The sequence below is a fragment of the Thermochaetoides thermophila genome, assembly GCF_000221225.1.
Source record: "Thermochaetoides thermophila DSM 1495 unplaced genomic scaffold scf7180000011816, whole genome shotgun sequence".
NCBI classification, from domain to species: domain Eukaryota; kingdom Fungi; phylum Ascomycota; class Sordariomycetes; order Sordariales; family Chaetomiaceae; genus Thermochaetoides; species Thermochaetoides thermophila.
Window position 1 is genome coordinate 212227 of NW_006383032.1, and position 14967 is coordinate 227193.

The 14967-nt window shown below is 53.0% G+C and overlaps 5 protein-coding genes across 5 annotated transcripts; 4 read left to right on the forward strand and 1 right to left on the reverse strand.

The window, feature by feature from the left end:
• Nucleotides 1–1553: 1553 nt before the first annotated feature.
• Nucleotides 1554–2060, forward strand: CTHT_0021640 (uncharacterized protein; the record flags this gene model as incomplete). The annotated part of the gene is made up of 1 exon (XM_006692570.1): nt 1554–2060. One exon carries the CDS (start codon nt 1554–1556, stop codon nt 2058–2060), a length of 507 nt encoding a protein of 168 aa, XP_006692633.1.
• A 269-nt stretch (nt 2061–2329) lies between these two features.
• On the reverse strand, nt 2330–4228 carry CTHT_0021650 (uncharacterized protein; the record flags this gene model as incomplete). The annotated part of the gene is made up of 1 exon (XM_006692571.1): nt 2330–4228. One exon carries the CDS (start codon nt 4226–4228, stop codon nt 2330–2332), a length of 1899 nt encoding a protein of 632 aa, XP_006692634.1.
• Nucleotides 4229–6412: 2184 nt separating this feature from the next.
• Nucleotides 6413–8277, forward strand: CTHT_0021660 (amino acid permease-like protein; the record flags this gene model as incomplete). Its single annotated transcript, XM_006692572.1, has 5 exons — nt 6413–6542; nt 6633–6665; nt 6742–7073; nt 7136–7592; nt 7649–8277. The coding sequence occupies 5 exons, from the start codon at nt 6413–6415 to the stop codon at nt 8275–8277; spliced, it is 1581 nt and encodes a 526-aa protein (XP_006692635.1).
• Nucleotides 8278–9866: 1589 nt separating this feature from the next.
• On the forward strand, nt 9867–10502 carry CTHT_0021670 (uncharacterized protein; the record flags this gene model as incomplete). The annotated part of the gene is made up of 1 exon (XM_006692573.1): nt 9867–10502. The coding sequence occupies one exon, from the start codon at nt 9867–9869 to the stop codon at nt 10500–10502; it is 636 nt and encodes a 211-aa protein (XP_006692636.1).
• Nucleotides 10503–12044: 1542 nt separating this feature from the next.
• CTHT_0021680 (nuclear distribution protein nudE-like protein) lies at nt 12045–14121 on the forward strand (the record flags this gene model as incomplete). Its single annotated transcript, XM_006692574.1, has 2 exons — nt 12045–12272; nt 12343–14121. 2 exons carry the CDS (start codon nt 12045–12047, stop codon nt 14119–14121), a joined length of 2007 nt encoding a protein of 668 aa, XP_006692637.1.
• Between the last annotated feature and the right edge of the window lie 846 nt (nt 14122–14967).

Consider the following 14967-nt stretch of genomic DNA (forward strand, 5'->3'; position numbering starts at 1 on the left):
GTGGTTGCAAGCGTGTGGTGTAAGATCAGAGCGGTAGGCTTATGCATAGCCGGCGGCAAGTCAACCAATATTTCAGGGGCTCGGGCCGTGCTTGCCAAGACTTCATTGAGGGTAGGAGTTATAAACAGGCTTCTTTTTATGTACAGTGGTTAGTTGTTGAAGGAACAAAGCAGATTAAAGATCAGGAGAGTGTTAAAATCAGGTGGTATGGAGTGCTTAAAGTGAAAGTCACTTGTGTTTCACATTCACAAAAGATTCTAGGTTTTCAAAAGTCTTTGACGATAAGTGGGGTTTAAGCCAGGCAGAATGCCACGCTTCATAAGTTGGAACACTTCAATGGCACCCAAGTCCTCAAAAAGCACGGAAATTGCTTGCCCTTCTGAGGATATCACATCTTAGCTTTGTCATCACAAGCCTCAAACTGCTTATTTAAAGTTGAATGGATTCCATGCACTCTCCAACAGCTGGGCAAATTCATCAATTTTGAGGCCTTGTGAGAACTCCAGCTGCACAAGGCTCTCTAACTCCGTGAAGTGCGCAAGATTTCGCCAAGAGCCGAGCAAGAAAATTTATCATCAGTTGGCCAATGCAAGTCCGTGGCAGTAAGTTCAAAAAGCAGTCTTCACTGCTGATTTTCGCGAGTCCATGAAAAACTTTTCCCAAAGAATTCCACGGCCGTTACAGAACCTGCAACTGTGATCTCTCGCTTGAGGCCCCACTGTGATGGAGAAAGAGCCCCTGTTGTGGGTGTTTTGCGCGGGACGGCAAATGTCGTAAAACATCTGGGCAATACCGCTTCGCAACAGGACAATGTCAATCGCAATTCCCGAGATGCAACACACAAATGTGGTGCCATGATTGGCACGATCGGCCACCAATACCGACCGCTAGTGTAATAGCAAACAAGTTGCTTCCCTGCCAACACATTGAGAATATTACTGGCAAAATCACAAAAGCGCCGAAGCCAAAAGCACATAGTATTTCTTCTGGAGCGCAGACCCTTTCGCAAAACTCGCCAAGACCGAGCCAAATCTAGCCAGAACGACGACGGGCACCGGGGGACCCTGGCCATACCGAATAGGCGGCCCGAGACCAACCATTGTCTTGGCATATTGTCACCGCGATAGTTGCGGCTTGGCAAACAAACCAGATGTAGCTCGTTCCGGAAATGGGGACAATATGGCGCCGTTCGCACCCTGGAAATTTGCCCAAATGGGCACGGCGCCGGTCCCGGCAGAATGGTGGGTGGCTGAGATCCCTGCCGGTAGAAGGAAATGAGCTTGTTACTTTTTTGAGCCGCAGGCGGTGATGACACCAATGGGGCTTGTTGCTCAGTTTGCTTCAGGGGGCAGAACCTGTGGAGGTCTCCTATAAAACCTATCAATCGATCTGTTTGCTGCCAGATCTCCTCGTCGCGCCACCTTCCTGTCCGTTTGCCTCTCTCTCCCTCTCTCCAAGGTCACCGAGTTTCTTCTGTCACGGAAGTCTCGTCAGCCCGCCAAGTCAACTTCGGGATCAAAAACACCTTCATAAGTAAAACCAAATCAGCCAAAATGTCTGCCGAGGTGTCTTCCACTGCTCCCAAGCTCGAGCTTGCTCAGCCGGGCAGCGAGCCCGCCCAAACGACTCCCACTACGGAGATCACGACCACTCAGTCTGCGGAGCAGCAGCCCGCGCAACAAGAAGACAAGACCGCGGCCCCTGCTGCCAATGCCTCCGCTGCTTCCGCCGCCGACAAGCCCAAGGACCAGGACGCGTCCGAGGAGTCGGCCGACGGCAAGAAGGACGCTGCTGACGCCGCCGACAGCGAGGAGAAGCCGGCGGGCAAGAAGCCCAACCCGCTCAAGAAGGTCTCGACCCTCATTAAGAACCTGCTCAAGTGCCTGAAGAAGCCCAAGAAGGCGAAGAAGGCTGAGGCCGCTGCCGAGGAGGCTGGCGAGGCTGCTGCCGAGGGCGCTGCCGCTGCCACGACTGACGAGACCCCTGCTGAGACAAAGAAGGAGGAGCAGCCTGCGCCTACTGTCACAACTACCATCACTACTGGTGCCGCTCAGAACTGAAGTGTTGGGTGTGTGTGAGAGGTTGGATGAAATGAGGGGTGTGGGTTGACAGTGTGGTGATGGGGAGGTTAGAGATATTGATTGATCTGGTATGATCGATCGGGGATGTGGAGTTGGAGAAGAAGGGGTTCGGGTTGTGTTGGTTGGCAAATACGGCGGTGGATATACTAGGTTGTAATCTTGTCCATGTTTTGTTTTCGAGATACCACATCACATTTTACCATCCGCTGCCGGTTAATATACCCAAGAATTGGTTTTCTGTTCCGCGTTCACGACTGTTCCGGTTCCTCGTTCTCGTCTTCCTCTTGCTTTGTCTTCCCGGGATTAAGTCTTGCCTCGCGTCCGCTCATCCTCCTTCCATATCCTGTTTTCTCTGCGTGTCCAACTCCTTCCCATGTCTTCGTGTCCGGCAAGCCATACGTGCTAATGCCGCGACCCCAAGTTGTCCATGGGTACGTCCAGCGCACCAATTCCTCGGGGACCTCTTCGCTATCCTCTAAGAACACTCTCCAGTCTCTCGGCTTATCTCGATGAATCAAGTAACCACCCAAATGGCGATGCCACACATCTGGCGGTGGTAACACAGCGTTTTCGTCATCACTCCGTGTCCAGTGCCGCGCCACAGCCAACTGAATCTGTCGCTCGATACCTCGATGACCGGTTACGGTAGTTAAACGATGCGCCCAACCATAGCAATAGACAGAGCGGTTGAGAGGAGAGAGATCAGCAGCGACGCCGCGGGCTATCGCGGGGAGCTGGCCATTAGCAATGAGTGTCTCGATATCGGAAAGGGTCACATCAGGAACTATCTGAACAGGAAACTGAAGATCCGAAGGTACAGGTACGGAGGACCATTTTTGGAACTCTTGAAGGAGCTCGGCATGGGTAGAGGGACCCTTCGAGTCTGAAGCGTCGGCAGGCGGAAGAACGAAGGAGGCACGAACCTCCTCCGAACGTGTCGAGATGGCGCTGATGAGCTTTCGGAAGTAGGCTGCCGCGAACTTAGTGCACACCAGCTTGCGACCACGAAGAGCCGGGTAAAGGACTTTCGCCAAGATTTCCTGACGCGGCACCAGATCGTTGTTATCGGTTTCGTGATCCTCGATTGCCTTTACGATGATCTTTTGCTGAGATGCTGGCTGCAGAGGAACCGGTCCGTGGTGAAGATCCGTTACCAGCGCGACAAGCACGCTTGGATCAAGGTTGACCATATCTGTCAGACGGGCACAGTCCTCTGCCACCAGTGGGTCACGTTCTTGGATGAGAGCCGTGATGGCAACATCGACAGCAGGAGGGGCATCGGTCAAGAAGGAGCTGTTAGCACAGGTGACTTCGACCATGACGTCCTCTCCGCCAATCTTTTGCCGGATAAAACGGATCATCCTGTCGACGACCTCAGACTTGCCCTCTTGTAGGCTGGGAAGGATAAGATGCAAGCGATGGCAGTGATTCCAACGGGCTGCTAGCACAATCTTTTTGACTGTGTTAGCAAACTCGGTATGGATTAACCCATCATCCGCGTCAGCTTCGCCCTCCCCATCGCTGCTATCCTCCGGCTCACTGGCCCAGCCCTCAGCCATGACCTGATACTCCAGCGTCCTCGGGTTAATCGAGATGAACTTGATCCATGTAGCCCCGCTATCAACAACAGCATCAACCAGCACGGTCTTCTCCTGGAAAGGCTGGTCCTTGTACGCCAGCCATCCTGCATCAGGAGCAACAGGCAGACGAGGACTCCGGGGGAACTCCTTATTGATAGCGACCAAACCGCGGCACTTCTTGACAACAGCCCATCTGTCGTCCCAGCAACAACTCCTGATTCCGAAGAACTGGGCAGCCGAGATCGTGGAGCCGTCCGGTGAGCGGTGTTTCTGCACAACCTTGTCAAGTGCGCGCTGCTGGACCTTGAGCAGGGCACTCAAACCCCGCACCGGCCGGCTGGCGGCATCGGCAATCTGCTGGAGATGCTGAAGCTCGCTGATGCATTTTTGCCATTGGTCAATAAGAGTTTCTATGCTCTCGCCTAGTGGTGTTCCATCAGGCAGTTGGTTGGATTCTGGTTGGGGTTTGTTATCGGGATCTGAGCGTTTAATTTCTTTATGGGGTGAAACTGGCGAGCCGGGAGGTGAATATGCGACGTCAACATTTGCTGCACTAGATGGCGCCATGCCTGTATTCTCTAAGTTTTCGGCTTGTTTTTATATCGCACCTCTTAACCTCCAGCATCCAATGGCAATAAGGTTGTTAACGTTTTCCGGTCGTTGGGACAGTGGGAAGTTGCTGCCGGCTGCTACGGGGAGCGAGCGCAGCTGGCAACAGCTGCCACAGAAGCTAGGCATGGGGGTTAAGGTAAAGTGCGTGGGAGCAAGGAGCTGGGCAAACCCCAACTGCTGCTATCCTCCCGATTCTAGTGTTTCAAGCGACTCGGGAGCAATGCATACACGATATACTTAAGAAATTCCATTTGAAACTATGAAGTCTAAAGATGGTCTATATACATATCGATAGGAGTCCCCCGCACATCCAAAGAATGAGGTTAGGATAAACTTGGCCGCCAAGGCTAAGACTGGGAGGTTGTGGGGCGGGTGGCGCCGTCTGGGCAGCCCTCCCAGGCGGAAGAAAGCGACATAACCCTGACATTAAAAAGCTTCCGATCCTTTCTCTGTGAAACTCCAGAAAGCTACTCATCGTCTCCTCAGCTTTAACATCGATTGTCATCACTTCAAGTGCCACCAGATACCAGTGGGATCACCCCTTTTTTCTATCCAGACGAGCCGCGTCTGCTCCCCACACTCTTACCCGGACTCCTGGGGCTGATCTTCGGCCAAGATGTCGCTCAAGATGTCAGCATCCGTCGGGACTGTAGAATTCTGGGTGACACAATCCTCTCAGCGGATTGCGTACTTCGCGAGACGTGTGCCACAGTCCAGCTTCAAACGGGCTGAACCAGAAGATATAGGTGCTCAATATTTGCCCATTAATACCAGCAATTCGATCCCCGTGTCCTGGAACGCGCATCACCAACAGCACCGGCTGTAAGCACTGCATGTAGTATTTCCGAGTTCCGGCCATTTAACCTCAATTGAGGCACACGCCTAAAGCCGCATGAACCCCAGAATAGCGGCAATCAACGGCTGGTAGGAGCTAGTAGGAGCGTCAAAAGTGCCTGGCCTAAGAGGAGCTTCTTGGTGGTGTTGGCGATCGTCACCTTCCTCATCTGCCCTCCTTCCCGCGCTCTCGTTGCATTTTGGAGCCTTGGCTGCCCCACAGCTCCAACAAACAGCCTAACACCTCCAGCGTGGCTTCACCCGCTGCCGCCTTCTTATCGCCTTAGCTCCGCTAAGATCTGGCTGATCTTGGCTACCGGCAAGACCGTTTTTTTCCCAAGTGACATCAGATAATGCCCCCACAGGCGAGCCAAGACGAGGCTACCACACTGCCGTTGAGCTTGATCTCCTACCTGCCGGCTTGTCAGCTAAGCCAAGTGCTGCACTGCCAGGGATCCCGCGACTGGTCAGGAAGAGCACTTGCTATTTGGGTGACCGAGTGCACTTCTCACTCGACAGCCTGGTTGCATCCTTACCCACCGAGCTGTGCGACCTTCCATCCCCAATCACCGTCCGTCCCAACCGTCGGTTTGGTTTCCAGAAGGTTGCCCAATTCCGCAACATGCTGGCAACTGTTGCAAGCCATCCAAGCCCCCAGATTCCATGGGGCCCATGGCCGTGTGCTTCGTGCCTCAATGCCCGCTCAGCGCTATGTCGTACATCCGCCCGAGGGCACCAATCCTCGTGAGGAATGCAACGTCTTGGAGGAATGCGACGGCGTGTATCCGTATCACTGTGTCAGCCAATCTCCACCGATATTCTGGCCTTGACCTTGTCGAATTATCGCCTGCCCCGGGGAACAGCCGGCGTAGCATAGAGAGCTGGAGTCGGTGTTGAAGCAGGCATATCGCTCATCTCTGGGCTGACAGCGTGGTGTTCATGTCCTCCACGTAAGCCACCTTGGGGTTCGCGAGCACACCATGCCCCGCAGCACATGCCTGTGCCTTCCTTCTGTCGAGTTATTCTTCCAGTTTTAGAATCCCGGGCGTATTGGTCGGCCTACCTGTTTATCTGACGCGGCAAACCGAGGCTTGTATATTATTCCCGAGTACTCCCCTGCCCACTTCCTCGACAGCGGTTTGAGTGCTGGATCAGGTTTTTAGTGCTCTCTTTTATATTCGAGCTCGACCACTGAACCGCGACGATCGGCCCGTGGCGATCGACACAGCGGTCACTGAATTTCTCTCCCACCACTGTATCGGAAAAGCTGTCAATTAGCCATCTACAACAACACATCTTTACACAATGGGGATTTTCTTCAAGCGGCAAAGCACCGATGAGAAGGGGTTTGACTCCCCTCCCGTCCAGGATGCTGCGGCACCTGGGTATGCCATTGAGGAGGGCATTGTCGATGAAGCCCAGGATGACCTGCACCGTGAGATGAGGCCAAGGCAATTGAGTGCGTATTCCTTGATGTTGCCGGTGTCCATTGGAGCAAATGCTAACCGCTTGTGACACTATACAGACATGATGGCCATCGCTGGTGCCATCGGAACAGGTAACGAAGCTTTGCTCTTGCAGATCTCACTGTCGTTCCGCGGTGTCAGCATCAGCTAACGTTGTGTTGCCCGTAGGTCTCATCATTGGTACCGGTACTGCACTTAAGTTTGGTCCTGGATCATTGCTTATTGGTTACGTTCTCATGGGTTTCGTTGTCTACGTTGTGATGGTTGCCCTCGGTGAGATGGGCGCCTGGCTTCCACACAAGAAGAGCTTCTCCGGCTATGCTACGCGCTTCGTTGACCCGGCCATGGGTTTCGCCACAGGCTGGAACTACTTCTTTAAGTATGTCATTGTGTTACCGAACAACCTTACAGCGACCGGTATCATCCTCCAATACTGGCTACCAAACATCAACGTCTCGGTATGGATCGTAGTTTTCGGTGTCGTTATCATCGTTCTGAATGTATGTTCCCCCTGATTTCCTCCGCCTACCCCTGAATGACCGCATATCTAACTTCTCCTCAGCTCATCCACGTCTCATTCTTTGGTGAAGCTGAGTTCTGGATGTCATTGTGCAAGGCCTTGGTCATCCTGACCCTGATCCTGCTCTGCTTCATCATCTCCCTTGGTGGTGGCCCAAACCACGTCAGGTCCGGCTTCTCTTACTGGAGGGATCCTGGCGCTTTCGGGCAGTACTTTGTTACCCTGAACGGCGAAACCCACACCATCGAGGGTGCCACTGGCAGGTTTGTCGGTGTCTGGGCCTGCATCGTCCAGGCTACCTTCGCTTATCTGGGTACCGAGCTGGTTGGTGTGGCCTTTGGCGAGACTCCCAACCCTCGCAAGAACGTTCCTCGCGCCGTCAACCAGACCCTGCTCCGCATCGTTTTCTTCTATGTTGCTGGTGTCCTGGTCCTTGGCATGGCTGTTCCGTACAACAGTCCTGAGCTCCTGCAGGCCACTAAACAGCGCACCAGCGGCCGTACGTCATTCTTCCCTTTGACCTAGCTCTTTCACATGCTAACCTCAACTTTACAGTTGCTTCTCCGTTCACCGTTGCTGCCAAACGCTCTGGTATCGACAAACTTGGCGACGCAGTCAACGGCATGCTGCTCATTTTCACCCTCAGCGCCGCCAACTCGGATATCTATCTCGCCTCGCGCAGTGTCTGGGCTCTTGCCAAGGATGGCCAGGCCCCGAGCATCATGAAGCGCACCAACAAGCGCGGTGTGCCCATCCCCGCCGTCATCCTGTCTTCCGTCTTCATCGTCCTGGGCTTCATGAACGCCACCAAGAGCGCAGCAACCGTCTTTGGGTACTTCGTCTCGCTCGTCACCGTGTTCGGTGCCCTCAACTGGATCGCTGTCCTCTTTAGCTACCTCTCCATGATCCGTGCCATGAAGGTGCAGAATATCCCGCGTTCAGTCATGCCTTATCGGAATATCCTGCTGCCGTGGGGCGCGTGGATCGCGCTGTTCATCACCATCTTGGTCATCCTCTTCAGCGGGTACTCGGCATTTATCCCGCACTTCCAGGTGGATAAGTTTATGACCAGTTACATTGGCATTCCGGTGTACATTATCAACATCTTGTGGTGGAAGTGGGCGAAGAAGACAAAGAGGGTAAAGCCGGAGGAGATGGACCTGGTGACGGGCCGGAGGTCATGATAACTCTTCACTTTTTTTTTTCCGTTCCCAGCATGGATGATATTTCACCAATAAAGTTGCTGTTATTTTATGACTAGGTTGGACGTATGTATGAACACATGAAGCATATGAATAGATTCCAAGATCCTGCTCACAATGCTCCTGAAAAGCGGCACAGCTCTCAAGATTATTATTGACTACGAGCCTCCTGAAGTAAACTCCTTACAGGGAGTCAATGTTAAATTTTGCCACTTCCCGACCTCGAATGGCTTGGCTAAAAGTGTGGGTTGAGATTCCGCAACACATCCTAGGATTCTGGTTGTTGTATATTTAAACATTAAATCCGTTAGACAAACTTGATTCAGTGGCATTACTGCCTTGACCTCAAAGCAAGCGAAACATTCATCTGTGGGTTAGAAGCTGAAGAAGCTGGATGCTAATCGCTTGGTTTTCGCTGAGGAACTGGAGACCGACGAAGAAGGGAACCAACAGTGGAAGAAACACTTCAAAGGGGTCCTAGTGATGAGAGTAATTCAGCTTCTCTAAACATATGTTCTTGTTAGGAGAAATGGAATGACCCCCCACCACCTACAACCTACCTGGCATGACCTCTCGAGAGAAACCATCAAAGAAAGGGATTACCGATCACACGTAATGATAGAGGTAGGATGCCTGTCTGATTACTAGTTAGTATGAGTACAAACAATGAGTCAGGAATGCTCTCATTACTGGCTTTCTTAAGTAGCTAGATATCCCCATTTCAGTAGATACCAAACTGTGCTGACTGATTCCTTAAGATGTTTCAACTAATGCAAATGATCCAAAACCCCATTAAATATAGAGACTGTAGGCCGATGTGATCGGTGTACTGTCCACTCTCAAAGAGGATCCCCTAAGTTTACCTGTGGTGATGATAACGAGGGAAAGGAAGAAGGAAGAGCATTTGGGAGGAACGCTTGCGTGAATGTTTAATATGGTAAAGATAAACTGAACAGGAGTTAAAGACGCTATGATCCAGCAAGTTTCGCATGCACTCACGGCACTGAACTCAGCTTATAGTGAAGCTCAAGAGAGGTTATTACACTTCTACAAACTTCAATTGAAAAAGGGGAGGAATCAGAGGCTTCACTTTTGATGATATAACCCTTACCCTAATGTCGGCGAACTCGCCGAGTTTCCGTCCCTTGGCATCATTCCACAACAAAGTCCCCTCTTGACAAAACCATCAAAGTTGCCCACCTGGGATTCCTAAGTCCTGTGTAGGCTCGACATCCAAGATATGACCAAGCAGGAACATAAAGAACTGCATCTCATCAGCTGATAGGTTGGCCCTACTGGAAGAAAAGAACACCATCCCATCAAACCGTATCATTCCATCAGAAATATACACTGTGTACATGCGGGGAACTTGCATCCTCCGCCCCGCTCTGGGACGCACCATCAACATCCCCGCCAAACGGAACTCTGGGGAGAAATCGTGGAAGGAGGGGACAAGATCACATCTCCTGCGTTCATACCACTTTCAAGTTTACTCCTTTCACCTTGGAAACGGCAAAGACGCAAACAAGCAATTTTACTTGCAAACTAGATTTCGACACCCAAGAAGCAAAATGTCGCTGAAGATCCAAGAACCTATCATCACGTCTGTGACCGAGCTCTCACCCACCGACTCCAAATGGGTTACACTCAAAAAGCTCACCTACATCGACCAGACCGGCAAGGAGCGCACATGGGAGGTTGCGATGCGCAAGACCCGCGCCGCTTCGGCAGGCGTGGACGCGGTGGCAATGGGCAACGTGCTGCTACATCCGGCGCGGCCACCTGCCACCCTGCTGGTGATCCAGTACCGACCGCCACTGGACGCATACACGGTTGAGTGGCCGGCGGGGTTGATCGATGAGGGAGAGACGCCGGAGCAGGCGGCAGTTCGCGAGTTCCGCGAAGAGACGGGGTATGAGTGCGAGGTGGTCAGCGTCAGCCCCGTGCAAGCGGCCGATCCGGGGTTGAGCAACGCGAATATGCAGCTTGTAATGGTGGAAGTGAAGCTGGGGGAGAAGGACGAGCTGCCGGAGCAGAGGCTAGAGGATGGTGAGCATATCACGCGCGTGGTGGTGCCGTTGGCGGAATTATATGACCGGTTGGTGGAGTATAGCAAGCAGGACCGGACAATTGTGGCAGCAAAACTGTTCCATTTCGCGGCTGGGATGCACTTTGCAAAGACTCAGGCTGCAAAGTATGGACTATGAGCTGACGGCGGCCGTTGGGCAGCGGAGAGACGTCTTTCTATCATCTCACCGTTTTCGTTTTCGGTCTCAGACTCTAGAACATAAAGCATTGCAATAGACATGGCCTCGGCGACGAGGTAGAACCAAGATATACACAGGATCAGCGCTCATTAACAATTTGGAGCCTAAAAAAGTGGTCTTAACCGGCGCTCCTTTCGCCCAAAAGAAACCGGAATGGGGCTCAAGCAAAGATCGGTGAAGGTTCCGATCGATGCTTGGCGGCCTGACGGCTCGCTGCCAGCTGGCGCCGCCTGGAGGCTGAGGCACCTGCCACGTCCTCCGATTTGATGCCCAAAGAACCACCTACATTGATATCTGGCAGAATCTATGTGATATGTGCTTATCCGTGTACTTGCCTTGTTTCAGGCTTCACGTGTCAAATGTGATGGCACAGTCTAGAGGTGGGGAAGCTGATTGCCAGCGTTGAACTGCAGGTTATCGATTGTTGTTGTGCATGACCAGGGTTGCGGATGGTTGCATGACCCCAGAGCATGAGAGAGGGATGAGGAGCGGCATAATAATGCCTAGGACAACTGACGCTATTGATGCCTGGCCTGGATTCGGCAAAATATGGTCAGGTTTCATGTGCGAGCAGACATGCTTGCAGAATGGATGGGCAAGGGAAGAGCTGATCGCAAAAAAAAAAAAGCCAACAAAATCAATTGGGGGCGTTTCTGTTTTGGGAGCGCAGATCATTGTCAGCCGGGCGCCGCAGCGAAGCCAGCAAGCCCAGCGAACCGCAGCCAGCGGCACTCTTGAGTCTCCAGGGCTCGCAGATGCAGGGTCGCCCCACTTGCTGGCGCACGGTTGCCAGGGAGGCTGCCCAAGACTGGCCGTGACTGGTGCATGCACTTCCCGGGGGGTCACACTGGTTGCCAAGCCAAACAGACTCCGCCCGCACCGCCTGCCTGTGCTGGTTCCATGCTTCCATGACCATCTCCTCTCAACAACCGACAACACCAACACCGGCTCGACGTCGACCACGACGACGACAACTACAGCACGGCCGCGCAGTAAGTAGGTAAGTGTGTTGCGCGCGGTGAGCACACGGCACTGTCTTTCGGCGACACGAGAGCGACTTTTCAACTGCCGCCGGAGTGACTCCCCTCACCGACACCGACTTCTTTGCCTGCAACCGCCGACGCCAGTCGGGCAGCCGCTTGCCTCGACCACTGCGAACTGCAGAGCTTGCTGCGAATTTCATCCCAGAACACACAACACCACATCAACGTCAACATAAACACCATTACCCCACATTCTTTTCGACGCGGACACCAGCTAGCAACTTTCCGCTTTACTCCGCGCCGACTTTTACGAATCGACAATCTTTACTCCCTAACCTGACGACGATCACGACGCACGAATTTTTTCCTTTGTTGTTACTCTTGCGATACCGACTTACGACACTCTTTCTACGACATTTTCTTTTCCTACTAGACATTTGCTATTTTCCATCACATGAGAGACTGTGTATCCAACCACGTCGCCTAATAAACCGCCAAAATGATTGAGCCGCCGACATCCCCTCCAAATTCCTCGACCAAACCCGAGGAAGCCCTTGCGTGGTACAAGGCACAGTATGAGATGCTGGAGCAGGAGCTCTCCGAGTTTCAGGCTTCGAGTAAGGAGCTAGAGGCCGAGCTCGAGAAGGATCTGGAGGCAGCCGACAAGCGGGAGAGGGCATTGAGAGAGAAGATTGAAGGGTTGAGCTTCGAGGTAGAGGAATGGAAGGTTAGTCGCTAAATTCCAACGCCCGTTTGCTATGCATACAAGGCCAGGCTGGCTGACACTGTGCTTGCAGAGGAAATATAAAGAGTCCAAGGCCGAGGCAAGCGCAGCGCAGAGCAATCTCGAAAAGGAGATTACATCTCTGCGCGATGCCAATCGGACGCTCCAGCTCAAGCTGCGCGACATAGAGGTAGCCAACGATGACATGGAGCGCCATGCCCGGCACACAACATCATCCCTGGAGGATCTGGAATCCAAGTACAACATCGCAATCGAACGGGGAGTTATGCTGGAGGAGGAGATCAAGCTGGGTGAGCAGGAGCGGGAAAGGTTACGAGTTGAGGCACAGAGGCTACGGGAAGAACTTTCCGACCTCAAAATCGAAGCGGAGATCTTGCAAGACAAGATCCGCAAGCAAAATTCGCATATGTCGAATCTCTCGACCGACTTGACTATCCCGGGCTCGCCGTCGTATTTGCACTCACCGCGCTCCAATACCAGCTCGCCTATGAACATCACGACACCACCAGATACGAAGTCGCTGTCCACTATCGACACTATCTCAGAACCTCAGGATCCACCATCGCCGCCAATGTCAGATGTTTCTATGCCTTTGCCTAAACTCTCTTCGCTCAAGACTCCGAACCGCCTACCGAGAAGCCGGTTACCCTCTGCCGATTGCAGCATTACCCCCAAGCCGAGACCGGTCAACGCAAGCTCATCGTCCTCCAGGGGAGGTGCTCGCTCCGTCACCACCTCGATCTCTTCTGAAACAAGAACAACCGAAACAAGGCCGCCTGAGCCCAGAAGGCCAAGGCCATCCGGGCCACGCGAGTCGGCCGCGCTTCGAGCCGCACGTGCTGCAAGAGGCGTGTCATCAACGAACTCACTTACTCACATCAGGACTCTCACTGCCCAGATGCAAAAGCTCGAGGCACGTGTCCACTCCGCTCGCTCCAAACTCCCAAACTCCGCGAACACGAAAGACACTCCCTTTGCCAGCGCTTTCACCAATGCCTATGGCCCTGACAACACTTACACGGGCAACCACAACTTCTCGTCCAGCAACCATACTTACTCTAGCAGTACGAGCACACCGCCTCGGCCATCGACTCGGTCTGCCAGTGGCAACGTCTCGGGCACGCTCAGTATCCGAACACGAAAGCGCACTGTTGGATCGAATGCCTCAACCTCCAGCCAGACCAGCGACGAGCAACTCCCGCCCCCGAGTCTCGCGCAGTCTCGCCATCCCCCTTCAGCCTCCCGAAGCAGCATTGCCAGCGCAAGCAAGCACGTCCCGCGTCTCAGTTCATCATCCGGAGTTTCGCGATTTTCTCACGGGCCCCTACCAAACCGCAACCCAACTGCCAATGGCTCAACGATCAACCACCACACCCCTTCCCATAAGTCAACTGACTCAGATCTCTACTCCCGCCCCAGCAGCCGAACCAGCATGTCTAGCAGCACATACGGCCGACCGCCCAGCCGGGCGGCTGAATCCGCGATTCCGATACCTTCTTCCCGACCCATGAGCCGTGCAAGCAGCACTCGCACACCGCTCTCGCGCCCACGCAGCAGTATGGGTGTGCACAACTCAGTCTATAGCCATGGCCACAGCGGCAGCATGAGCTACACCACCACCAACGAGGCCGCCGACGAGTCACTGCTTGAAGACGACGAGTCTGACTACCGACGAACGCCAACTAGGCGTGGCGGCTATGAAACGGGTATCCCACTTCCGGGTAGCGGCATTCCGGTACGGTCTAGAAGACCCAGCGGGGCGTCGTCTGTTTCAGGAATGAGGAGGGTCAGCAACGCGAGGGTATACGAAGATTTGGGAGAGACGTATTGAAATTAACGCAAGGATGGGGAAGGGGTGGTACTAAGTCCGATTTTGGTTGTATGGAGTTTTTGGTTGGTTGGAGGCATTCATCCAGCATTGTCGGCCGACTCAGAGATTGATCGCATCAAGAACGACGAAGATCTTGGGGGAGGACTTTGAGGTTCTCCAGTTCTTTTTGGTTTTGTCTCTCTGAGTCATTATCCTCAGTCGCCTCTCCTCCGTTTGGGTTGTTGCTTGCTGCTTTTCCTTAACACCATCATCTGTCTCGTCTGTTTGATTTTGACACACACCGGTTGGATGGATGGATGGATGGCTGGTTAGGTGGTGGTGGTGCCTGGGCTAATTTTCCCCCTTTTTCCTTCTCTTCTGGCCGCTGCTACTGTTGATGCTGCTGCTCGTGGAATTCGCGATACCACCTCCTATCTTTGTTTTCTCAGCAAGTTTCGCATTCTTCTTTTCGCACTTTTGTTGATATGGGATAGTCACTACATACACACTTTTTATTACCTTTTTGTTATTACATTGGCCCTGGCGCTGCTGAGACCCCCTTCCCTTAACCCCTTCCTATCTTCCCCATTCCGGACGTGTGATCGACCAACATTTGTGTTTGTTAAGGTAGCCGACAATTCCTCCTGCCCGCCTGGTCTGTGTCATTGTCCGATGGACGACAGAGGGAATCGATAGGTGTAACAAATGACTGTATCCTCTGTGTAATGCGTGGTGGATATGAATACCTGTGGTATTATTGGGGCCTGTGTTGATAGCGACGAGGGTTGACAGTGAAGAATGTCGATACTTAGCCCATCCAAGTACGGATACTAGTACATACCATACATATAACTCCTAGTCTCTTAG